This window comes from Lycium barbarum, chromosome 9, assembly GCF_019175385.1.
Source record: "Lycium barbarum isolate Lr01 chromosome 9, ASM1917538v2, whole genome shotgun sequence".
Classification (NCBI taxonomy): Eukaryota; Viridiplantae; Streptophyta; class Magnoliopsida; order Solanales; family Solanaceae; genus Lycium; species Lycium barbarum.
The window spans coordinates 110490026-110517308 of NC_083345.1; the positions used below are offsets into that span (position 1 = coordinate 110490026).

The 27283-nt window shown below is 36.8% G+C and overlaps 1 protein-coding gene across 4 annotated transcripts; it reads left to right on the forward strand.

The window, feature by feature from the left end:
• LOC132609402 (ABC transporter C family member 2-like) lies at positions 1-27159 on the forward strand. Of its 4 annotated transcripts, none has more exons than XM_060323374.1 (28): positions 1-153; positions 1713-2150; positions 3088-3266; positions 4071-4110; positions 5836-5992; positions 8063-8177; positions 8313-8393; positions 8514-8538; positions 9009-9065; positions 10041-10106; positions 10659-10733; positions 11607-11714; positions 11964-12098; positions 13385-13491; positions 13580-13673; positions 14212-14379; positions 15528-15668; positions 17559-17759; positions 17862-17960; positions 18060-18212; positions 18385-18758; positions 20133-20313; positions 20475-20798; positions 21213-21969; positions 23188-23309; positions 25151-25396; positions 25574-25997; positions 26799-27159. In XM_060323374.1, the coding sequence occupies exons 2-28, from the start codon at positions 1818-1820 to the stop codon at positions 26891-26893; spliced, it is 4857 nt and encodes a 1618-aa protein (XP_060179357.1). In that variant the 5' UTR covers positions 1-153; positions 1713-1817; the 3' UTR covers positions 26894-27159. The 4 variants fall into 4 exon arrangements, with proteins under 4 accessions (XP_060179357.1, XP_060179358.1, XP_060179360.1 ...); XM_060323375.1 differs by having other exon boundaries at positions 9-153; positions 1735-2150; XM_060323377.1 differs by lacking the exon at positions 1-153 and adding an exon at positions 174-267 and having other exon boundaries at positions 1735-2150.
• Positions 27160-27283: the final 124 nt, after the last annotated feature.

Here is a 27283-nt window from a genome sequence, read left to right on the forward strand (position 1 = left end):
TTTGGATCCACAAATCATTATTCTATCATGACATCAAACTGGAACACACCGAATAATTATATCTAACTTTTATATAGTACTATACCAAAAAAAGAATCTAAAAAACACTTTCATTACTGTCTCGTCCTCTCCGCAAAAATAACATCCAAAAAGGTATCTTTTTCTCTCTATAATTTCTCAGAAAGATAGCTTTTCCCAAAAACTGTTTTTTTTTTTCCTTTCTGTGAAGGTTTCAAAAGTATATTTTTGTTTGGTTCATATTTTAAGGTAATATTTAGTGTAGTTCTTGTGATTATGCTAATTATATTTGAACATATTGCTTACCAAGCTCATTTGCTTTTCACAGTTAGAGATCTTTTGAACTTGTTATAATATATAGAATTTTGTTTTGGATAGATATTTTGAAGCGGTTGACTTAATGCATTTTTCTTCCAAGACTTCAAATCTAGCTTCAATTTTATCCTTTAAAAAGTATTGCTTAATGCTGAAAATAAATTCTATAAGTGTCGCTTTAGCTCGTTTCACACCCAGTGGCGGAGCCACATGCATCCAAGGGGTGTCAACCGACACCTCTTTGCTAACTGTGTAGATACGTAAAGAGAATTTTTTTTTATGTATATATACTATGTGTTGAATCTCCTTAATTTTTTTGTATATTTACTTTTTCATATTATGACACTCCTTAGTAAAAATTCTAGTTCCGCCATTGTTCACACCTAAGTTATCCTTATTTATTACTATATGTTTCTTGAGAACTGAACACTATTAAGAAGAATTAATTCTCTAATATATGGGTATAGTTGGAAACAATTACTAATGTTTGTCTTGAATTCCTAAAGCAGCGACTGTTATTTTGGGACAATTTTTTGTTGTTGCTAAAACGACACTTGTTTTGGGACGGAGGGAATAGATGTTAGTGTTATGAAGTTCCCATTTCAATGAGTAACGTTTTGTTTGATACATATTTTAAGGTAGTTTACACTTTACAGTTGGTTTGATTATACTAATTGTACTATAAGCAATTTTTTGGTATTGCTTAGTAGCTGGCAATTACACTTACTGGGAGGATTTGTTTTTTTTTTTTTGCATTTAAGGATCTTTCGAACCTTTATTATGATTTATGGGTATATATTTAAAAGTTTGTGTTGCCTTGAGATTGCAGTTATGAAGTGGTTGCCTTTGACATTTTTTTTCAAGACTTCATTAGCTTATTTTATTTCTTTATCTTTCAAGTGATGTTAAATGCTGAAAATAAATTGATGTTATGAAGTTCCCATTTGTGTGGAACACAAAAAGATATGGATAAATATGATTCATGAATTAATTTCTCAACATAAGGATGGATTGGGTAGTGTTGATCGCCGTTGAAAGATGTAATTCAGGGAGATAATTAATGAGTAGCGGTGTATCTAAGATTTTAACTAGGTGGGTGCGGAGTATGCTGTACCCATTACAACTCTGTAGCAAAGGGTACATGTTTAGTTTAAATATATAATCTTTTAAGATTTTCAACTGCATATGTGTAATTATAGACGACTGCAGTGGGTGCGAGCGTACCTGGTGCCTAAGCTCCACACCCCCTCATGTTAATGATTTGACTTGCTTCTTTCAAATAAAGCTGAAATTTAATACTGCAGTTGTCATCGTCAAATTCTTTCACGACTCTGAAAAGGGTGAAATGTGCATGATACACTGAGCTTATATTCCTGCAGGCTAATTACAGCGGTGATGCAGGGGTACAGGATTTTCATTTGAAGGAGAGGCAGGGTACGAGAAAGTATTGAACTTGTAGAGTGTTACACAGGGTATTGCTAACAATGGCTTTCAAGCCATTGGATTGGTATTGCCAGCCAGTGGCAAATGGTGTGTGGTCAAAGGCTGTGGAAAATGCCTTTGGAGCTTATACCCCATGTGGAACAAACACGCTGGTTGTCTCTGTTTCTCATCTAGTCCTTTTGGCCTTGTGCTTATACCGATTATGGAAAATGACGAAAGATCTCTCAGTCCAAAGGTTCCAATTGAGGTCAAAGTACTATAACTACATGCTGGGTCTTTTAGCTGCTTATTGTGCTGGTGAGACCTTGTTTAGATTGGTCATGGGAATGTCAGCCTTGAACGTAGATGGACAGCCTGGTCTTGCCCCATACGAGGTAGGTCTCTTTCTGTATAGTATGTGCTTAGTGTTTTTGTCTCTTTATATGGTTTTGGGCAAACTCACCTCATGATCTAGCTTTTGGATTGAGTGTTAGACCTAGGGTCCATTATCTTAACATGGTATTAGAGCCACACCCATCCCTGTTCTTGTGTGTCCCACATTGGTGGAGGGATGAGTTATTTGTCTCCTTGTATGGTCTTGGGAAATCCTAACCTCATCAGCTAGGCTTTGGGGTTGCGTTAGGCCCGAGGTCCATTTTCTCAGCACTTTGCTAAAGTATGCAGCTTGTAAAGCTGATAATCTGGAACTGCCTACTAAGTATGTAAGTGTAGGAGTTCAATATGCCAGTATCTAGATAAATAGATTCTATGTCAGAGGACATATACAGAAATATAAGTTTGGAGTACAAAAATGGATCTTCACCTCCAACTATGACTTGGGATTCACATTACCATGGAAACAAAGTTTTAAAAGCCATTGAGTGGGGTTTACCATATCAATAAAAAAATAAAAAGCGTGAACCAAAAAAAAAAAAAAAAAAAAAACCGTGCTAACTTATCCAATCTTGCTGTATCAGTTCGAGGTATCTTGATGAAATAGCTGCTACTTTCTGAAATTTCTGGAAGATATATTTGCTTTTGATCTTTCTTGCATAAGTTTCATTTCCTTCTTTCATGAGCTGTAATTTAGGTAAGTTGATCTGCAGTTATCTTTAAACTAAGGGTGCTGGTATGTTTGATACTATGCTATCTTCTTGTTCTCCTGTTCCATTTAATGGTGACCAAATGATGATGTATTGTATACCGCAAGTTGTTTCTTAGAGAACGACTTGAGACCATAGTGTATTCCAGTAATAACATTTTTTTCAATTCTAACAGAACAAAACTAATGTTATGCCACTTCTAACTTTTGGTCACATTATCATTCTTTAGATAATTTCTTTGACTATCGAGGTTCTTGCTTGGTTCTCTATGCTGGTGATGACTATTGTCGAGACAAAGGTATATATTCGTGAGGCCAGGTGGTCTGTTCGGTTTGGAGTAATATACAGTTTGGTGGGGGGCGTGGTGATGCTTAACCTTATCCTGACTGTGAGAGAGTACTATAATGAGTAAGTTGTTTCCCCCCTTAGATAATTCTTGAACTGATACAATGGATGAAGATTTTGCATGTGTGTGGTTTGTTATTCTCATACTTGATGTTGTTGTCTTGCTACTAGTGCATAATGGGTGTTATTGTCAGTAAGCACTTGAGTAGTTTTACGTGACGTGCTTGAAACTACCATGGTCTTTTGGTCATTATTCCACTTCCTATTTTGTGATTGTAAACACCCCCCCCCCCCCCCCCCCCCAAACCACCACACACCCCGGTCTTTCGTTCTTAGTGAGTGTGCAATTTTTCTAGAGTAACTGCATCCTTAGCAAAATCTTGTAAATTCCCCATGAGTATATTTTTCTCATTTTGGGGTTATGATTTTATCCCCAACCTCCACACAGAAAACCCTCGCACCCAAAAAAAAAAAAAAGAAAAATAGAAGGGGAAAGAATTACAAGTAAGTGAAAAACATGATTGTGAGTTAAGGATGTTCCCCTGCTTGTCAACAATAATTTCTTGCCGGAAAAGGAAAAGTAAAAAAGAAGAAGTCCTCAAAATAAGCCGCTGCTCCACTTCTGATAAGATCGTTCTGGAAACAAGCTAAAACAATAGTGGGAATTCGAGCGATGTCACTGGCGAATGCCTACAGTTTCTGGTTGATGGTTAGGTGGCATATCATGGTTCAATATTTTCTTTGTAGGTTTGAGTTCTGAAGCTCATAAATTCTGATATGAACAGATTATACACACTAGATTGGAACAATCTCATTCACATCTTTCTTTTTCCTTTGCTAATTAAAGGTGTCTATCTTTATGTGCAGATCAGTACTGTATTTGTACATCAGTGAGTTTGCTGTCCAGGTTTGTTTCTTTAACATCTTTCATGTGCTCTAGAGTTCATATTATGTGATTATCAAGAGATGTTACTTGATAATCTTTGGTTGATGGTGTAAAATCATGTAAATGTGCTGTCTTCTTGTCCCAGTATACAGGCCAAAAAAGTATAAAAGCTTGACTGATTAAATAGGACAGTATCGGCCTTAGAAAGCATACCCAAAGTCGAGTGGACTTAAGCATTAGAATAAAAACAAGTGATAAGCATAATGATTAGACTGAAGTTTGGAACTCCCTGTAGGTTATCTGTGGAGTAAAAGTTGCTTTACCTTATTGGTGTCTTAATCTAACTTTTATAACTTCCAGAGTTTATAGTTCATGAAATATTCCTGAATTCTTAAAGATGGCAGGGTTTAGTCCTTTTCTGGTTTCCTTGAAGTTAAAGTAACTAGTATCCGTATAGTGAATAAACTTCATTTTTGTATAATGGTTTTGGTATTACTGCTGAAATAGGAAAATTTGGAATCTCTGAGTACATTAGCAGTTACAGATTTTCCCTCAGATTAAAAAATTTCTTGGTTCCTTGTGATAAATTTGCTTAAAAGGGAAATAAAACACAAGTTTATCGAAAAAGGACCAAGAGGATGAGGGAACTGAAGTATGTGACTGGCAATAAAACTCCTTTATAGTGTCACGTGGAAGGTCCCAGACTATTAAAGTAAAGTTTTTTATTTCATGAAGTTGGCTATAAGCAGTGAGTAACAGACATTCTACTCATGCTATGATACTGTGTAATTCCACAAACTATACATCTTGCATAGACAAATTGTTAGGTCCAATGTGCCAAATTTAAAATTGTTATTGCAACTATTCCTGCTGTTTTAATTTATCTGTCTTACTTTTCTTTTTAGTTTGTTTAAAAAAGAATGCCACATTTCTATATTTGGTAAGTTCTTATTCCTACATTTTCTTTTTACCCTTAATGACACTCCCTTATAAGAATGATATGGTATGTTTAAGACCACAACATTTAAAGGGTATTTTTGGTATTCTATACACACGTTTCGCTTAATCTCACAAGATTCAAAAGTCTTCTTTACATTTTTAAACTTCGTGCCTAGTCAAACTAAGACACATAAACTGAAACGGAGGGAATATTAGATGTCATGGGGTAAATGTTGACTAATAGGCCTTCCTTGTTATCCCTTATTAGCATTGCCAACATTTTGCGGAACCATGCGACTGTTTTAGAATGATTCATTCCATGACCTATGATATAAATTGACAGTTGTTGTCATTCTAAACAATCAAACTGTAAAAAATTGTTCTCAATCAATTTGAATGGTATGTTTGAAACTACCAAGACTCCACGGAACAATGCCACTGAATTGAAGCCCAAAATATAATTTCTCTTACACAATCCTGGCTCAAAATATGTTGAAGGATGAACCAAATGAAGCTTGCAAACTAGATGAGACAAATCCATCATTCCATGTAGGCACTCTATGTTTGGATTGCGTTGTGTCTATCCCTGAAGCTAAATAGATAATTGAATAATTCAACCTTTCATTAGTAAGATAGCTTAGTATTTCTTAAAGCATGGGATTGACGCAATATTTGATTGCCAATTTTCAATCTGGAAGTTAAGGGTGCATTCTTATGAGGGAATCAGTTGACTCATTATATTATTGGATCCCATGGTTTTAAGAAAAGAATTAAACTGAGTCCAATCTTATTGTTTCTACTGTGTAGGTATTGTTTGGATTGCTGCTGCTGTTTTATATTCCTGATATGGATCCTTATCCCGGCTACTCTCCACTTCGAAGTGAATCTTTTGACAACACTGCATATGAAGAACTTCCTGACGCAGAGCAGATTTGTCCTGAGAGGCACGCCAACATATTTTCCAGTATGTGACTATAAATTTCCCAAGCACTTAAATAGTTTTGGTTTTGACGTCCTTCATAAGTTTTATTATGAATGCGTACAGATTACGGCTGACATGGAGTCAGTTACTTCCCAACTGGGGGCCAGACCCTGGGAACTTGAGTACTTGACCACTATTGATGCATCATCATTTAAGTAACATGACGTTTGTCTAGTAATGTGATATCTGTTTATGGATGTATTGTAACGGGGATATGATGAAGTCCCTGTAAGTGTTTGGTGATGGTATGAGAGACTACAAATATCTTATTAGCTCCCAAACTGGTAGTCTCATTTTACTCAAATGTCAAAGTTTCTTCTTATGGATGAGGTCACAATTCATGTTTGACATAACATAAGCTTCGTTGTATAGGAAGACTTGGATGTAAGCTTGACATAGACAAAGGGAGGGTGAACAAGTTGGAGGAAGGAGACACTTAAAAGGATAAGCAAAGTAAATTGGAGTATTCTAGAACTTCTAGAATCCCAGCTTGGTTGAGGAGAGAACTTTACATAACAGTTCTTGCATAAGGGTAAGCTGGTGTGTCAAATCCATGCCTGTGGTGCCAACAAGCTTTGTCCATCAAAGTTGAAGTATTACTTTTGTCCAAAGTTGGTTTCTAGGGCATCAAAGTTCCACTTATATTGGGAACTTTTCTTAGTATGTCCTTCCCGGTAATAGAAGTTGGTTTACATGATGGTACCATGGTTTACTCAGAGATGGTGGAAAACACTTTAATATTTTAATTTGGCTTAAATATTTCAATGCTGCACAGGTTCAAAGGTTGGTTTTAATTCTTGTTAGATAGTTAAACATAAAATATGTCCATATAGGTATAAAAATCAAAGGTTGGCTTTAATTTGTGTGTTGCTGAATGAAGCTACAAGCTTGTGTTGGATGGGTTTGTGGAAGGGGGGACAATGTAAGGGAAGTTAATCTTCTCAAATTCAGTGACGTGAAGGGGGATGGTAACTGTATTTGCAATTGGTTCGATCTCTGTGATTTGGATGTTCATCCCTTAAAGGTTTGACCGTGCTTCTGTTATTGATTGCATGATAGGTATTGCGTCTTGATATCCTAATTGCCAAGGTTGTGCTACATCACAGGGAGCAATTGTGAAGAATAGCCATTCTAGAATAATCATTTGGTTTGGTTCATTTTTTGTTTGCTCTGCTCCCTCAAAAGACAAAAAAAGGACACTAGCAATGGTAGCTAGTAGGTCTTTAGTAAATACCTCCAGGATGATTCTAAATTTATGTTTCAGAAGGGACTTGTAGCCTTCTTCATGAAAATCTGAAGTCATACACTTCGTGATTGGAGAGAAGAGTATGCTATGGAAAAGGTCCAAGAGGAAGACTGACGGTCAAATCTTTTTATGCCTTTCAATGGAGGTCAGCCAAGATGTATATTGAATGCCATCTGGAAAACACAGGCGCCAAAGGAGGTGTCTTTCTGGAATGGGCTGCCTAGAATGCAGCCATCGCAAAAATCTAAAGTAGAAGAGGATTGTTGTGAGCTGGCACTTTATATATAAAGTCATTATGAAGATATAGAGTATTTGCTTTTGTACTTCTGATGGGTACCGTGCTATACCGAAACTATAAGAGGATACTCTGGTAAGTGGAGGTTGAAGAAGATGGAAGATAGAAGTAAGGAAGCATGGAAAGTCGGTCCCCTCTTTGCCTTTAATGGTTAAATTCGCAAAAGGAAAGAGTAGCAAGGTTCTAAAGCTGTCGACAGTTCTCGATAGTGTGAAGAGTTACGTTCTATCTTTATTGTACTTTTGGTGTGAAGAGAAGATACCTTTGCTTATAATTGTTAGATTCTTTTCTGAAGCTTACAGCTAAATCAGTGTTTATAAAACTGTTAGTTCCATCTTGATGTGCCTATTAATGAAATTACCTTAACTTATTTAAGAAAGAAAAGTGTCTGTGAATAACTTGTTTAGGAGAAACAGGTATAAATGAATAGAATATCTGTAATCAATTGTCCCCTTTCTATCAGCATGCAGCTACAAGGGACCTGATATTTTCCACTCACTTTCTTATGCAGGAATTACTTTTTCATGGATGAATCCTCTAATGCAACTTGGTTATAAAAGACCATTAACAGAGAAGGATGTGTGGAAACTGGATACTTGGGATCGGACTGAAACTCTAAACAATTCGTAAGGGTGCTCCCTTCTTTCTTCTTTCAACATTTAAGATCTAATTAAATCCCAAGAAGTGAGTAACATATTGGGAAAAGAAGTCAAAGTGAATTTGGTGAAGCCAATATGTTGACATTCTGATAAACTATTTAGGTTTCAAAAGAGTTGGGCGGAGGAGTCTCAAAGACCTAAACCATGGCTTTTAAGAGCTTTAAACCGTAGTCTTGGAGGAAGGTAAAGATGTTTTCTAATGTTTCATGCTTCTGGTTTGCTGATTATTTTTGCATACCAAGATAAATATTTCCCGATCAGTTGATATTTTATGTTACTAAACATTTTGCCATTTTTTAACAGGTTTTGGTGGGGAGGCTTCTGGAAGGTAGTGGATTTCTCCTGTTACATTTTTTCTGGTTATTTAAACTTCTCGAATTTAGTCTGAGAATAATAATCAGCATGCATCACGTAAAAGCTTTATGCTTGTCTGCTTGAACTGTAATTTTATTTACAAGTTTAAAGAAGTGGACAAGATTGATCTTTGGACTCAGGAGGCTCACTTCTGGAACCATGTCATAGTTCTATACCTACACATTTCTTTTTTCCCTTCTCGTTTTTACCTTCCATAACTTTTAGCTTTCTGAAGATCTGTAGAATATGATGTGTTTTTAAATAAATTGACTTTGTAAGCACCAAAGTGTAGGCATGTGTTGTCTTACAAATTTATGTATTATCTACTGGAAGAACTATAAGGCTGCTGAAGTCATGTTGAAGTAGCATTTGTTTTCTTGCGTCGTGAGTATTTACTTGAAATACCATATTTGTAACTTTTTTCTGTTTGTTTCCAACATGTAGATTGGCAATGATGCTTCTCAGTTCATTGGACCACTTATTCTAAACCAACTCTTACAGGTAAATAGCAATGAAACATTCTGCAACTTGATACTTATAAGGGCTTTTATCTGGACCCCTCTAGTGGCCTGAGAGAGATGGTTTACCTATATCTTCTGATATCATTTTAGTTTATATTTGCTTTGATGACAAGAGTAGTTGTGGATTGGTGATGAAGTTTTTATAACTGCTAACAAGTTTTAGGTTCCATCTTTCTGTAATCCTTTTATACATGCACCTTTAAATTTTTTAAAATGCTCTCCACCAAAATTATCATGTATTGGCCTTTGGAATGCAGCAGTAAGTACGAAATTTGTGATTATGACAAGAAAAGTGGGATAGAGGCCAGAATCTTGATGATAGGATATGCAAGGAGCACAATTTATTCTTTAAGTTGGTGCTTCATGTATTGGAGGCAAGTAGGGATGTAATAAGGATATCCTTATTTGTTCTGATCGCGCAGCAGGCTTGCGTGAGGTGTGGTTCCATATTAGTTTTTATTTTGAACTTATTGGAAAAGTTTAGAACAGATTAGCAACTCTCTAGAAGCCTGAGACCACCAATTGGTTATTCTTATTTTGGTAATCATCATTGTTACCTTCTTTTTTTGCTATGGTTGAGTATAAATCTTATTTTATATGCTTATAAGAAAAATCTTATTGTGTACTCTTTAAATTACAATTCAATTAGTTTGTACTTGATATGCATTGACACATCCTTGGTGCCAGCAACCAAGATGAATTAATATCTTCCCAAAATTGGTTATATTTCTTCTTCATTGTTTACATTTCTCTGACGTGCATGATCAGGTTAACAAAGGTAATTGTGATCATGATATGAAAATCAGCCTATATAAGTGGTAGCGTTCAATAGAAACATGTCCATGCTTGACATGATAATGTTTGGAGATGATCTGATTTGATTTCAGTCTTAATTCTTTTTTCTTTTAAAAATTTCTGACATCTGATCACTGTCCCTTGTATCTCCATCCAACAGTCTATGCAACGAGGTGATCCAGCATGGATAGGCTACGTCTATGCATTCGCGATTCTTATTGGAGTGGTATGACTTCTATGCCAACCTGTGGACACACCAAGATACTGACTTATGCTCTATTCTGGTCTCTGTGTATTTGATTATTTGAGAAACTGTCTTCAGACTGCTTGCACTGGACTTCACTCTCAAAAAACAAAACCTTATGCAGTGGAAACATCAATCAAACTAGCATGCTTAATGGTCCTAGTACCCCGTGTTTGGTGAACCTATAGTCAGACATTGATATGTAGCTGCCATATGTTTGTGGCCTTTTTGGTCTGGCTTGAACTAAATTGTATGCAAATAGCTGGAGGCCACATATCTAAACTGCCTTTCTTAGCGGAACCCCCACCCACAATGTTCTTTTCGCCCATATATCAAAATTGCCATTTCTTCCCTTTTTTGAAAATTAATATTCTTTTCGCCTATTCATTTGACACCTACTGAGAGTGTGACTAGAATCTTATTAGTTTTTCTTTAAATTAATTTTAGTTAACTTTCTTCTTCCCTCGCCTTCTGGCTGGTGCTGTTTCTTGTAACTGTGATTCTGACACTATTTAAGTACAAATTCTCTTCTAGGTGTTTGGTGTTCTCTGTGAAGCTCAGTATTTTCAGAATGTCATGCGTGTTGGATTTCGCCTGAGGACTACTTTGGTAATTCAGATTCCTTCTATATTCTATCATCCTCTCTTATTTCTAGTGTTTGGCCTAGGTTACATCTAGAGGTGACATAAATTCTTGTATTGTTGGATTATGTAACACAGTCAAAATATATCACCCACCCTCTTCATCCTTCTCTTTTCCCCTTTTCTGTGCTCCCCCTTCATTACATATGAAGTATAATTTCTATTGATAGTTGGTTTTTTATTATGAGGCTAATTCTTCTTCCTTTCTGTTTTATCTTAACATTCAAGACTTGGATCTCAGGTTTGTCTTATTTTTAATAGCGCTATCAGGAGCCGTTGGAAGCACTGGCTCCTGTACTTTTAATTATGCTTAGGCCATAGTCCTTGTATATTTTAATTAATTATCATGACAATAATCATCCTGCTTGAGAGAATATTTCACAATCACCTAACACAAAATTGACAGGAGGAATATTTTAACGTTTTGCAACCAAGTAATTTCTTTTACCTATTAAAACCAAGTTTTTATGTCCAATTTGATAGTTTACCGGAGGTACCATAGATCAATTTCTACACTAAGCATTAAAATTTCCTAATATTGGAAATACTTTGTCAGCTGTCTGCTTTCTTTTCATGTGCCTATTGATATGAGTCAAACTGGCGTCTTGACATGACTTGTATTTATGCATTGTCTTGTTTCTTGTTTTTGAGTTATTCGGTGGAGTTAGCTTAGCTACTCATTGCTTCTTGTAGACTCTGTATATGTTAAGCAGCATCTTTCTGTGTCCTTGCTGGTATATAGAACTCATCAAACTATTGCCCATCTAATTCTAGGAACTTTATAAATCATCGTTGATGAACCGGTGCAAGGATTATCTTTTAAGCCCAATTTCTTTTGTAGATTGCAGCTGTTTTCCGGAAGTCTTTGAGGTTAACCCATGAAAGTCGGAAAAGTTTTGCATCAGGAAAGATAACCAACTTGATGACAACAGATTCCGAAGCACTTCAGGCATGTTGGTTGTATTACTGCTGATATTATTTAGTTCTGCAATCTTCTACAAGTTGAATATTCTATAACATTACTTTCTAGCTGGATGAAGAGATTTTGCTGATTTAAGGAATTGGTTCTTCCTATTGGATATGCCCATTTGTGAAACATGTTTGTACCATAAGATACATAACATATCCTTTTTAAAAAGTTAGTTTTAGTTGTGATTGTTTTGCTGGGTTGACATTGGTGCCTTTCTTATTTCTCCAGCAAATATGTCAGTCACTTCATACTATTTGGTCAGCTCCTCTTCGGATTATTGTTGCTTTGGTTCTTCTTTACCAGCTATTGGGGGTTGCAGCACTTCTTGGTGCACTTATGTTGGTTCTTATGTTTCCAGTACAGGTAAGGAGCTTTGCTTTTCCTCTTCTCACTTAAAACATTTATACATTTGTCTAGAAGATATTTCCTTTTTTTTATTATATACCTAAATTTCGATAATAATGCTTACTTGAGGAAGAGCACTTTCAAGTTTCGAGCAAAAAGAAGAAAGGGAGTTGTTTCTGCAATTAAAGGCAAATGCTTTATTGCCCCAGTTCTTTTGGAGCCTGTGCTCCTGCTAATAGGATTATCCAAAATGGGTTATATTCAATTTAAGGTTATTATATATAATTATGTCATAGGGGAAACCTATGTTGCTCAGACTCCAAAAATGCCGCCAGATGCATGTTGAATCCTCCAAAAATAGTGAATTTTTAGAGGATCCGCACTGATGCGGCAACATTTTTGGAGAGACCAAGCAACACTGGGGCAACAGCCCACACAAGTTGTGTAAAGATAATAGAGAATCTTACTCAACATGAGTCATTATGATAGTCGTTGCATGGCTGGAATGACGTGCTCCATGCAACTGGAACGGCATGTGCTCCAAAAGTACACAAGTAAAATCATTTAAATTAATGGTGGTTACTTTAAGGCACTGACGGATGCTTATAATGGCTGGAGTATCACATGTACTCCAGAAAACGGGTCTAATGCAACCCTATGCTGTAAAAGGAGGACGCATTTGAGTGCTTGATATTGAGGGTAATTAGTGAGAGACAATGATGGGTAAAGTAACAGCTCTATTTTCCGTATTGATTGGAATCAAAGGTGCTGATAGTTGGGTATTGATGGTTTTTATGTTTGAAGTGAAGAATTCCAGTGCAGACATAGAATGTCCATTAGCATAACTTGTACCCTATTATATCCATTAGCTGGACTTTGGAAAGTCTTACCCACAATTTCACTAATAAAAGATTCACCTGCCTAATATCGTTCAGAATAGACTGCATAGGGTTGTGGAGCTCATCTTTTTTGTTTGTGGAACAGTTTGTAATATAGCATCTACTAGATGCATTTGTCAATGAAATCATAATTTGCCTGATTAAAAAGAAGACTGCATAGAGTTTAGGTATTAAACTATTTATTCTTGTAAATTCTGTGTCCATTTTTCAGTACGGTTGCGTTGACATCATTTTCTTTTTCTACTTGTTTCACTTTTTCTGTGTGCCTAGAGTATGCACAACTATTCTTGATGTCTTCTATTCCCATATCACAGCATTCTCTTGCTATTTTCCTTTTTTTAGTTTTTTTTTTTTTTGAGATTAGTTATCTTGCTATTGTCTTAATGAAAATATATTTGGGTGCAGACATTTGTAATAAGCAAGATGCAGAGACTGACGAAAGAAGGATTACAGCGAACAGACAAGAGAATTGGTCTCATGAATGAAATATTGGCTGCAATGGACACAGTCAAGTATAGTTCATTTGCAAAGCATGTTTGGAATCCCTAAATATACTACCCAGTTTAATGATTTGTAACTCTAGTGATATGTACTTTTCAGATCTTATGCATGGGAGAATAGTTTCCAGTCCAAGGTTCAGGGTGTTCGGAATGAGGAACTGACTTGGTATAGGAAAGCACAATTACTAGCAGCGGTATGTTGTGAGCCATCTGGCTTTGCAGTTTCAAATTAACCAGAATCATAAATTGTTTTTTCAGAAAGGAAATGTTATCGTGCCTTCCTTGGAGGTTAAACTGAGTTGCACTATGTTGTATTGCCACAAGAGTAAAGCTTGAATCAACTGTATACCCCTCATTATGTTTCTCGGACTCTTCAAAAATGCCACCGGGTTGGTGTCGGATCCTCCAAAAGTAGTGCATTTTTGGAGGATCCGACAGGGGTAGCATTTTTGGAGAGTCCGAGTAACATCATGCCCCTAACCTAAGACCATTAGATCATACATTTACATATTTATATATATCTGCAAGACTTAATGAATGAAAACAGTTTGCTTCACCTTACTTTACCAAAAAAAAAAAACAGTTTGCTTCACCTTGGCGCACAGCTGGTCTATGCGGGCAGAAGAAAACACCAATACTGCAATAGAAAGTTTACTTGCCATTCTTGATTTCTCCTTCACTTTTTTCCTCTTGATCTGACTTTGATATCCTCTTTGTTTTTATTCATTTCAGTTGAATAGCTTCATTTTGAACAGTATTCCTGTTGTGGTGATTGTGATCTCATTTGGCGTATTCTCCCTACTCGGAGGAGATCTAACACCAGCAAGGGCATTTACATCTCTATCCTTATTCGCGGTGTTGCGTTTTCCACTCTTCATGCTTCCAAATATAATAACACAGGTTTGTCCAATGTCTTTTCACGATATGCTGATATTAAATAGCTTTATTGCCCTTTCAATTGTTGAAGAACCCTCGATTTGCTGATATCTGTCTTTGAAGATTGCTGTTGTAGCATTTATTCTAGCCTGTTTGAGAACAAAGACTAATTCCTGGGTGCTTCAATAGTCATGCTTAAGTATTGTTTCATTTTCTATTTGACAATCAAATGTCTCACCTAAAACCACCCCTCCCCATGAAAAATAAAGAAAAAGAGGAAAATAAAACAAAATTATTTGTCATTTCTAACCATCTGAATTGAAGGTCATAGCTAAGACTGATGGCATTATCAGATACTAAAGTGATGTGGTGAGGTGAATAATGGTTAGATGCCAGAGACTTGTTCATTTTTGTATAACTGCCACAATTTCCTTATGTCTATTTCATCGGCAGAGATGTGACATGCATCTGGACATGTGGATTGGTGTGCAACATTGAATGAAGCATTTCAATATTGTCACATTCTAAGCAGAATCTTGGGGCATGTTCTGTTTGAATTATTACTTCATTTCTGATTAAATCAATGTTGTTAATTTGGTCACCATATGAGAAAATTACTTTTTGAAGTAATTTATTTCTCCAATGAAAGTGAATAAAGTTTAATCACATCAGCATCCCCGAGATGCCACAAATATGTCCTTTTGAGAACTCGCCAGAATGGCCAATAATAACTTTTTTAATTACTGAATATAGTTGGCGTTGATGTGTCTTTTTTATTCTTCCTTATCATCCAAAAGTTGGCTTGTTAAATATGCCACTTTTACATTTTTCTATGACTTTTCTATTCTGTGAAATTTCTTGATTATAACAATGTCAGTTTTTTTTGTCCCTTTTACTCAACAGTTGTGGTGGATAATATCTAGTTTGCACTTCGTACCTCAAAAAGGAAAAAGTTATAAGCCACTTCATTAATTTTTTTAAATTTTACAATTAAAGTGAAGCATTCCATGCATTTTGAGATTGAGAAACTAGCATCCTTTTTTTCCTTTTCCTCCTTTTTTTTTTTTTTTTTTTTTTTTTACATGAGTAAGAAAGAACAAAATCTATAAGATCATCCTTCATTTTTCTGTTTGTTTGATTTACATAGGTGCACATATGTTTTGCTGTTGCAGGTTGTTAATGCAAACGTATCGTTAAAACGTCTAGAAGAGCTTCTCTTAGCTGAAGAGAGAATCCTTCTTCCCAATCCACCTCTTGAGCCTGGACTTCCAGCAATTTCAATCAAGAATGGAAGCTTTTCATGGGAATCAAAGGTTTGCACATTGGTCGATATCTTCTTTTTTCCAGAAAAAAGTACACTTAGCCTTGCAAACATAAATGTGGGAGCCTTTAGCCTCCTCCTATGTTTGTTATATAAACAGAAGTGGGTAAGGACATAACATATACTTACCAGATGGATGAAAAAGAACAGACAATGTATAAGTAGATGTACTTTTGGTTCATAAATTGGTACACTTCCCTCTTTTCCTTTTTCTTGTTTCATTTCGAATCTTTAAGGAATCTGTTCATAGCTTCATGTTAAACTCATCCTTCTCCGGAAACCTATTATATCTTGCATAATTGTTATTGCTCTCCAGAAAGATTCTTCTCCAGGTAATTTAATTCTTTTTTAACAGTCACTATGACCTAGACTTTCTACTTCCACAAACAGCTACCTGGTACCACATTATATGTTGTTAATGAATTTGGTTCATGTCATTATTTGGGTCACAAATAAATTTGGGAGTAATCTGTGGTCTAGCACCTGATACTCTAGCTCCTTGGAAGGGATCCGGTATGCTTGGGAAGTGATGTGAATGGAGTATGGTAGAGCAAATAGTTTGTTGCTTTGTGATTAAGCCATGGTGTCCTAAGAGAATGATGCTATCTTGTACCACATTAGTTAGGTGCAGGATATTTGGATGGCGTGGGTTTAGTGCAGTCTCATCTCACTTCTGTTAGGCATAGGGAATGCGATTTATTTAACTGGAGGATTATGTACAATTTGTTACATAATATTTTGATAAAAGGATGAGGCTAGTGGAATGAATTAGTTGTACCAAGAGGCCTAAAAGTATTCTGGCCTAAAATGATGGATTGTGTAGGTATCTAATGGTACTCTACAAGGTTCTTGGACAGTCTCTGAATCCACCATACTCATCTTTCAGTTCTTCTCTTATGTCTATATCGTTTCTCAGAAGGTTGTCATGCTCCTATTTCCACTTCTGCCCAAAGGAATTTCTGTTTAGAGTATTTTCATTTTTATGGATTCTGTAAAACAGAGAAGCTGAAGAACTTGCTTTTCTTTGTTGGTTCTCTTTCTAGATTCCATTTGTCACCATCTCATTATAAGGTTGATCTTCAAACGACTTGTTTATTAATTCATAAATCCTTTTAGCTGGTCTCTCTTTTGTACCTAGAGCTTTTCATTTGGCTTCACTTGTTGAATAGGCTAAAGTTCTCCAGAAAATCTGTGGTATTTAATTCATTGATGGTTAAATGGTTGACCTCATACAGTCTCAGAGGCCAAAGAAGGTCTACTGACTTGATTGATGTAGCGTGTAGACAAAATAATGACTCTTACTGCCATCTGTCCAAAACTACCTATTTACTAGAGATTTATGGTGGAGAGTATTCCTGAATCGAGGAACAATACATATATGCAGCAGCTCTGAGGAATCTATTCTTGTAATTTGTTGGTTCTGGAATAACTATCATGATTCCTTGGGAGTGCTCAAGTTGTACTTTTGGCTTGAAGAACATTCTATAATCTTCCAAGGCATTATTGTGCTGATTTATTTTGTATAGACTGCTGTGGACCTTATGGTTTAAAACGCAATATCCAGCTGTCTGACCTACAAAAGTGTTGTTGAGCAGCTTATTTCATTGAGTTTCTGAGTTATTTTTTGATTTCTGCTGAAGTCACTTGTACTTGTATCTATATCAATAAAAAAATTGAGAAGTTTCTATTTGTGTTGAAAATTAAAAAAATAATTAAATAAAATAAAAAACCAGATACACTTTTAATCAAGAAGGCAGCTCTTCAATACACTGTACCTGTTTAATCTTCAATGCAGTTGCTAAATTTGGAAATTAGTGGGCTTGTCAATTATCTTCAAGGCATATAGGAGGTGGACACTCAACTGTTGTCTTGCAATGTGCAGGCAGAGAAACCAACGTTGTCAAATATCAATTTGGATATACCAACTGGTAGTTTAGTAGCTATTGTTGGAGGCACTGGAGAAGGAAAGACATCTCTAATCTCTGCAATGCTTGGAGAGGTTCCTTCCATTTCTGATTCGATGGTTGTCATAAGAGGAACAGTTGCTTATGTACCACAAGTTTCATGGATTTTTAATGCAACAGTAAGTAACCCTGTTTAAACGTTACATACGTAAGTGTAGCTGCTTTTGATTAAAGATATTTGGTATCGTGGATCACTTGAAGTGCATAATTACGTTCTACAGGTACGTGAAAATATACTGTTTGGTTCTGTAATTGATGCTGTAAGGTATGATAGGGCCATCGATGTGACCGCATTGCGACATGACGTTGAATTGCTTCCGGTAAGGATACCTGCAAAAGTTATCTAATTAATTTTTTTCTTTCAGATAAGGACAATCTTTCTTGAATGTGTTGCTCAATTTTCAATTGCCCTTGTCTAGGGTGGTGATTTCACTGAAATTGGTGAACGGGGTGTCAATATTAGTGGAGGGCAGAAGCAGCGAGTTTCCATGGCTAGGGCTGTTTATTCTAATTCCGATGTTTGCATATTTGACGACCCTTTAAGTGCTTTGGATGCTGATGTAGGCCGCCAGGTAACCATTTTACTTTGATGAAAACATCAGGGATCCAAAGCAAGTTTCTTTCACTTTTTGGTTTTGTTACATTTTCATGGTGCAGTATGTTACTGAAATGTTCTGACTTGCATAATTTTGTGGCAACTGAAGGTCTTTTGTATGAACACTCATCTTAATGTATGACGCCCAGGTGTTTGAAAGGTGCATCAAGGGAGAACTGAAAGGAAAAACCAGAGTTTTAGTCACAAACCAGCTACACTTCCTTTCACAAGTAGACAAAATCATACTGGTGCATGATGGTATGGTGAAAGAGGAAGGAACCTTTGAATATCTCTCAAATAATGGGGTACTGTTTCAGAAATTGATGGAAAATGCGGGAAAAATGGAAGAGTATACAGAAGAAAAGGAAAATGATGACACAAAAAAATCTTCAGAACCTGTTGTTAATGGTGAGGCCAATGGGGTATCTAAAGAAGTCGGAAAAGATAAGAAAGAAGGAAAATCTGTTCTTATTAAGCAAGAGGAACGAGAAACTGGTGTAGTGAGCTGGAATGTTCTAATGAGGTAAGACTGGTACTATGTTCTTGGGAGAGTTTGAACAAACTTTTCAATTTTCTACATTAATGTGTGTGTGTGTTTGTGTATATGAGAGAGAGAGAGATAGAGAGAGAGAGGGTTTTCAGTTTATGTCATGAGGTAGCTAAACACCTTTCAATACTAAGAAACTCCTGTAGAAAAGGTTTCACATGCAAGCATCTCCAAGATTTAATATCTTGATTGATAAATTATCTAAACTATGAGTTCCATATCCAATCTTTCAATTAAAAACTAGTTTACCTGAAAGCTGTTGAGTTTGTTTTGCATAAAATAGTTGTAGTTCTGCTTGACACAGAGCTCTCATGCCTTTCTAGCATAATTTGCTTTATGTGTCAAGAATGAGGACTACAAATTGCAGCTACAGAGACAATCCTAGATGTTCTTGATTCATTTTAGGATTGCAGCTATGCTTAAGTGACTCTTGTTTAAATTTTTTTTCTCTCTCCTTTTTCTCTTGTAAAGGGGTTTTCAGTACTTCCCCTGTACTGGTCTATAATACAAATGTTACCTGTTTCAAAAAGAAGAAAAGAAAAAAATTGAAGCTATTGACCAGTTTGAAGACTTAATGTATCTTCATAGCCATCTCGTGAGCCAAGGATATCTTCTCCACAGTAATTCGTCCTTTAACTTAAACGCCACTTGTTGCTTAACTATTTTTATAGGAGAATCAAACTAATTCTTCAAGATGAGTGAATTTCATAGAAGAATTTACATTTTCTCCTTCAAATATCCTGTAAATAAAGTTCGTCGGAATTGGTGAAAGTTTGAGCATTCATCTGCTCTGCAATATCACCAAAATTCAAATTTTCTAATTGAGCCTGCTTTTTGTCAAGATCAAAATTTAGTTAATCTAGTTGTCGCGTTAATGAGACAAACATCTTGAAGAATATCCAAGTACTTTAATGTTTAGATGCCAGCTTCCTTTTGCGGGGAGAAAATGTGCTCAGTTTAGTACACTTCAGTTTAAATGTATGTTTGATATCAAATCGTTGTAGTTTAAATAAAGATGCACGAGTTTGCAACCTCTACTTTTTCCTTTCTCCTCTTTCTGTAGGGTGGATAACTTTTTTTACCGAAGGAGAGAGAATGCTCTTGGTCAAGTTGTAGTCTAAATTGATACATTAAGTGTCTGCTTGTGTTTATCTGATGGGATTTCCTTTAGCTGATGCAGCTTTCTCCTTTTCCTTTCCGAAGAATGTTAACCTTCTACCGCATGGTGGGAAACTAAGAGCATTTGAGCATTGCTTGAACTGAAATGCATTATACAAAAGCATTTTCCAAGCCTAGTATTAGCACATCCCTTTGTGTACTGATTTAGCTTGTTTTCAACTCATGTTGCAGGTACAAAAATGCCTTGGGAGGTTCTTGGGTGGTTCTGATTCTATTTATGTGCTATTTCTTGATTGAAGCTCTGCGTGTTGGGAGTAGCACATGGTTAAGTTTTTGGACTGATCAAAGCAGTTCGACGAGATATAGCGCTGGCTTTTACAATCTGATTTATTCACTTTTGTCTCTTGGTCAAGTATGTAATAATTAGCTCTTAGCTTTTGTTTGTTTCTGTTTTCTCTCTACCGAGTCAATATATTTGATATTCTTGTATGCTGAATAAGACAGTATCACTCATTATCTGATGAAGGGGAAAAAGGAAACTTCTAAATACTGTCTAAATTCTTTTCATGTCAGGTTATGGTAACTCTGATGAATTCATTTTGGCTGATCACGTCAAGCCTTTATGCTGCCAGGAGGTTGCATGATGCTATGCTTAAATCTATTTTAAGAGCGCCAATGGTCTTCTTTCACACAAACCCACTTGGAAGGATTATCAATAGGTTTGCCAAGGATCTGGGGGACATAGATAGAAATGTTGCACCCTTTGTAAGCATGTTCCTGGGCCAGGTGTTTCAGCTTATCTCAACATTTGTCCTAATTGGTATAGTGAGTACCATGTCTTTATGGGCAATAATGCCATTGCTGGTCGTTTTCTACGGAGCTTATTTATATTATCAGGTATGTGAGAAACTATTATTTTATCTTGTTTTTATATTTCGTGTTTCTGAGATATAATCTGAACTGCTTTATAGATAATGTGTCCGATATGAGCCTGGACTCATTGTATTGAGACCTAAGCATGAGGTCAAGTGGTACACCTCTTTCTGAAAAAAAAACAAGCTATTGTCATTCCTCTGGATGCATCGTACATACTTTGTCCATAATTCTATTTAATTCTCTTGCTCATATTATTTGTAAAATATTGCACCCTGGCATGTGCCTCTCATGTTATGTGCCATGTGCCATGTCTGGCTGATTGCATTTGGTGGATTAACGTCAATTAAGCCTCCCCTTAGGGGTTTTCTCTGATTTTTGTCCCTTCTCTATTTTAATTCTACTTATTGTTCGCTCAAAACAACCTGTATCATGCAGAGCACTGCTCGTGAGGTGAAGCGCTTGGATTCCATCTCCAGATCTCCTGTCTATGCACAATTTAGTGAAGCACTAAATGGTCTTGCAACTATTCGTGCATATAAAGCTTATGATCGAATGGCCAACATCAACGGAAAGTCAGTGGATAATAATATTAGGTTTACACTTGTGACCATGAGTGGAAATCGATGGCTTGCAATCCGTCTGGAGACTGTAGGGGGTATTATGATCTGGCTTACTGCAACATTTGCTGTGGTGCAGAATGGAAGGGCAGAAAACCAGCAGGCCTTTGCCTCAACAATGGGTTTGCTTCTCAGTTATGCCCTAAATATCACAAGCCTGTTAACTGCTGTACTGAGACTTGCAAGTTTGGCTGAGAATAGCTTAAATGCTGTCGAGCGAGTTGGAACATATATAGAGTTACCATCAGAAGCTCCAGCCATAATTGAGGGCAGCCGTCCTCCTCCTGGATGGCCTTCAGCAGGATCCATTCGATTTGAGAATGTTGTCTTGCGTTACAGGCCTGAACTTCCTCCTGTTCTGCATGGTATATCCTTCACAATTCCTCCGAGTGACAAAGTCGGAGTAGTTGGCAGGACTGGAGCTGGAAAATCTAGCATGTTTAATGCTTTGTTCCGACTTGTGGAACCTGAAAGTGGAAGGATCTTAATTGATGATTGTGATGTTTCAAAGTTTGGACTTACAGATCTCCGGAAGGTTCTTGGTATTATACCGCAAGCACCAGTTTTGTTCTCAGGTATCATTTGATTTTGTTTTCACCAATTTTTTAGGATGGATGTTTGCTTTTATAGATTTCAGTTATCTTTATAGTTCAAATCAAGTTGTCCCAAGATAATCACGCACATGTGATTCTGCTATAGGGCTGGAGGCACTTGTTAGTGAACTGTGTTTCTGTCTGTTGCCCATCTGACTTAAGATCTATCTTTGTCCAGAGTCCATGGACATTGTCAAATATTTTTTGTTAGGTGATAAGCTTGAACTTTGAGGTTAATGAGGGTTGAGCACTGGACTTAACAATTACTCTGTATGCTGTGATGGACTTAGATTATGTCTGATGTTTTTTCTTGTAGCAGTGAGTATGGTGTGAAAATCATGCCAAAATAAGATTATTTTCTAAAGGAATCTTTCTGTTTTGATGAGGGGTAAAGTGTACCGAAAGCCCTAAAAAGCTTTTTGGTACTATATAAATTTACTGTTTATCATTTTCTAAAATGAATCTCCCTATCAAACTTCTTTAACATTTGTCATCTATATTTGTGTATGCTGCACAATCCTAGTCCTATGCTAAAAATGTTTAGTACCTTGCATAAACTTCGCTTATATGTAACCAACATGATTGGGACATGGGAGGGGAAGGAGCTGCTGGGTCCTGGAGGTGGGAGAAATAAGAACAACAACAACAACATACCCAGTGTAGCCCCACAAGTGGAGTTTGGGGAGAGTAAGATGTACGCAAACCTTACCCCTACCTTTGTGGGGTAGATAGGTTGTTTCTGATAGACTCCCCGGCTAAAAAGAAGTGTAACCAAAGCAGGATAGACAGGAAAATAACTGCAGCAGAATAGCTAGATAAACGTGGGAGAAATAAGTAGGGGGGAAAGAATGGAAGAAACTTCTGATGGGCCATGGGTGGCAGGATCTGTTATTTTCTTAACGATCGCCTGCAGCTTCTTCTTCTCCTTTTTTTTTTTTCCTCATTATTTTCTTGGCCCCTGTGGACTGTTAACATTGAATGAAAGATCTCCGGGACAATCTTTAAGAAGTTCAAATGGGTGAATGCTAAAACAAATAAATAGAGGAACATATGATACTATCAAATTCTTCCGAGTTGGTCTGCATTTTATGTCAAATTAAACATGTCCCTCATTTTCGGTGTTTGTCTGAATTAACAAACAACCTACCAATTTACCATTAAGAAGTGTTTATCTCAATACTCCTAATGTTTTTTGGTCAGGGACTGTACGATTTAACCTTGATCCGTTCAATGAGCACAATGATGCTGACCTCTGGGAGTCTCTAGAGCGGGCGCACCTAAAGGATGTTATCAGGAGGAACTCTTTGGGTCTCGATGCCGAGGTTTGTTCTTGTTGCTTTCCTTATTTATAAGTTTGCTACAATTGATAGTTCACATTCTATGCAGAAAACTAATTTAGTTCAACCAGTTTTCTGTCTCAAAATCATTACTATCTGGATTTCTTAAATGAGAAAAGAGATTATTAATGAGGGAAAAAAGGTACAGGAGGCAAAATATATCATTTCATCAAAAGAAAGAAAATTGATGATAGGTTACATTTGATGAGATCTACCTTCCAATCATGTTGTAGATCTGTCAAAGGCATATCACAAGATAAGCCTATGGCTCTACAGCACATATACGAGAGAAATATTACTGTCTCCACACGTAATCAACAGAAAGCAAGTTGTCTTGAAAATACTACCAGTTCATTCCTTCTGAAGACACCAAACTACTTTGAATATAATGCACCTCCAGAGTATTTTCCTATTCTTGCCTTGGCCAAATCCTCTATGTTTGACAGTAAAGACTGTTCCTACTTTCTGGTGCAATGAACGATTCTCAAGTATGTGAAAAAGCTACTGCCATATTTTCTTTGTTCAAGAAATCTAGAAATAGATGTATGTGAGTTTCAATGTTTCTCTAGAGCATTATACCCCAATTACTGCTAATAAACCTATGAGTTCTCGTTATTAATATGTAATTGGTGTTAGTTTCATTGACCATACGGAAGCCTTCAGCTTTTTGGGTACTTAATCTTTCTAAGTGGAGGTCCCAAGGGGGCATCTTGGGGAGTTAGTTAATGGGAAGGAGAAGAGAAATCAACATTTTGAGGGACCAAAAGATACCAGATTCCAAGTGTGCAAGTATCTGGGCTATTGGAAGAGCTATTTGGTGGAGGTAATTCAAGAGAGAAGTGAAATCTTCAAAATGTAGATGAAGTTAAGCAATAAATGAAGCTGCGTTCTTACCGAACGATATAGAGTGCCTATTGCCAAGTTCAGTAGAGGTAAGGGGATGAAAGTAGTATATAACCATTAAAATGCACTTCCAAGGACTCTAGCATGTGAATATGGTGCCAGCTCATGCACAGTTGTAAATCGTATGATCACTGTGAAGAAATCCCACATCGGTCTTCAAAGGGATCGGTTGTCTCCTTAATATGACTTGGACAATCCTCACCTCTTGAGCTAGCTTTTGGGGTTGAGTTAGCTTTTAGTTGGGCTTTTTAATATGGTGATGTGGAGGAATATACCTGTTACTGGAACCCGCAAGGGTGGCTCAGTTGGTTGAGCATGGGGCTTCCATAGTGAAGGTCTCGGGTTCAAAACCCCCTGCCTACAACAACAGGGGATTTGCCTTCTGGGTCGAGTTAGTCGCACGGCGCTGGCCTAGTGCGGGTTATCTCTTCTGTGTGGTTTGCGAGCTATTGCACAGGAGAGGGGTTTACCCTGTGCGCACCCAAGGGTAGCGGTTGCACTTCCCTTGTCATCAGAAAAAAAAAAAAAGAATATACCTGTTACTGGAAAACATCTACAGAGATATACCTGTTATTGGATGATGCTGGAGTTATTACTTATCAAATAGGAAACACTGAAAGTTATATTGTTTATGCTATATCCAAACGCAGTATATTACAACTTGAAAAGCACGGTTCAAAGAGTTACTGTTTTTGCTAGAAAGAAAACCCTATGCACCTCTTTTTAGTCAAAGTAGCTTGTTGCATAATTAACTTAATGTGACTATTTGAATTAACTAAGCTTATAGGCTCAAGCCTTTGTTGATGTATAAATTAAGAAGTAAAAATTTTCCTTACTTCTATTCTCTGACTTTTCTATCTCTAGTATCCTTGTCAAACAAATTTCAGCTATAGCTAAGAAAATATTTACTTTGATGTATTAAGGTCTCGGAAGCCGGAGAAAATTTCAGTGTTGGACAAAGACAGCTTTTAAGTCTTGCTCGAGCTTTGCTTCGCCGGTCAAAGATTCTTGTTCTTGATGAAGCAACTGCTGCTGTTGATGTTAGAACTGATGCTCTTATTCAGAAAACCATACGCGAAGAATTTAAGTCATGCACTATGCTCATTATTGCTCACCGTTTGAACACTATTATCGACTGTGACAGAATTCTTCTGCTTGATTCTGGAAAGGTAGAGTGCTCACCCCTAATCTTAGTCTTTTGACTCACTGTGATAACAGGTCCTGCCTGATTGCACATTCAAAGATCCACTTGTGGTAACTAAATATACAAAAGAGGAATTGCATTTCTATTTTTGTTCCTTCTTATGTGGGTTAATTCAATTTACCTGTTATGTCTCTCTTTTCAGCTACTAGAATATGATACCCCGGAAGTATTGTTACAAAAGGATGGAAGTGCTTTTTCTAGGATGGTTCAGAGTACAGGAGCTGCAAATGCTCAATACTTACGAAGCTTAGTCTTCGGAGGGGAAGAGGGCAACAGTATAGCAAGGGACAAGCAGCAGTTAGATGGGCAAAGGAGATGGCTTGCCTCTTCACGTTGGGCTGCTGCAGCACAGTTTGCACTTGCTGTTACACTTACTTCATCCCAAAATGACCTTGTGCAGTTAGAAATTGAGGATGAGGATAATATCCTGAAAAAAACAAAGAATGCCGTAATCACTCTGCAGGGAGTATTAGAGGGTAAGCACGACACAGAAATCGAAGAGACCCTGGATCAGTACCAGGTTTCCAGAGACAGATGGTGGTCTTCTTTGTACAAGATGGTTGAAGGTAAAGATTGCTGCAAATTAACCTAGTCAAAAGCAAAACAATTACTTTCATGGTCTTCTTCTTTGTGAACCGTTATTTGCGATGGTCACCACTATAGTCCGTACTGATAAAGAAAATATTTAGACCGACAGGTTTATGTGCCTTAACAAAGAAATAGGATGTAATATGTTTAACTTTACCCACTTTTCTTTGCCACCATCCGATATTTGAAATCTATTGAATTGAATAATCTAGAGGGGGTAAGTGCTCCCTACCAGGAGTTACTCTATTTCCAGTGCTCGAACCTGAGACCTTTCGTTAAAAGTGGAGGGATTCGAACTATATCCCACCACATTCCTTGGTTTAGGCATAGAGTATCCGGGTCACTGCCTACATTGTTATTCTGGGTGAGTATGCCTTTGTTCTTTGAGGCCTCTACTTGGTCTCCATTTGTTTGGTTCTTAATATGGACATATCAAGGAGTGTTTGTCAGGGCTGGTGTAAGGTGGGCAGAGGCAGATGTAGCGTTTTTGGCTATGGGTTCATCTGGAACCCAGAACTTTCGACATGGAGTGTGTGTGTATATATATATATCTAAAGCCTATTAAAATCTCAACAAATGTTAAATTTGAACCCATAATTTTTAACAGAGTACAATGAGTTCAGTGCAAGGTTGAACCCATTAATTTAAATCCTGGATCTGCCACTAAGGATCACCCTCTTTAAGGATGCAGTGCTGTTAGTATACATTTGTCATCTTGTAATGATTTGTTGATCAAATATACGTTATATTTATGCCTCTGGGCTTTTTACACTTTTCAGGTCTGGCAATGATGAGTAAGCTGGGACGCAGTAGACTTACTCAAGGAGATGACTTTGACGAAAAAGCAATTAACTGGGATCGCGCTGAGATGTAGAAGTCTTCCAGTCTGTAGCAGATTATGGAATGGGAGTTTTTACTTGTTTTCATTATCCTTCAATAGTTGTTCTGCCCTCTTAACACTAGTTGTAACACTGATTTTTTATCCCATAAACAAATTTTGCTGCGCCTCTTCTGAAGATGATGAGGATCAGATTTTGATTGTAAAAATTTAAGAAGTGTGATTGTGAATGCAATCATCACGGATACGAGGAAATGACATAAGAGTGGCTTTTTGTTATAAGAGATTTCCAGGTTCTGTGATGCATTGCTAAAACAACTTATTTTTGGATCCTGTCATCTTACTATCGAACTTCTAACACACACGCGGAGAGTACATTCATGCCAGTAATTGTAGGGTTAGTGATAATATAATTACAAGTCACTG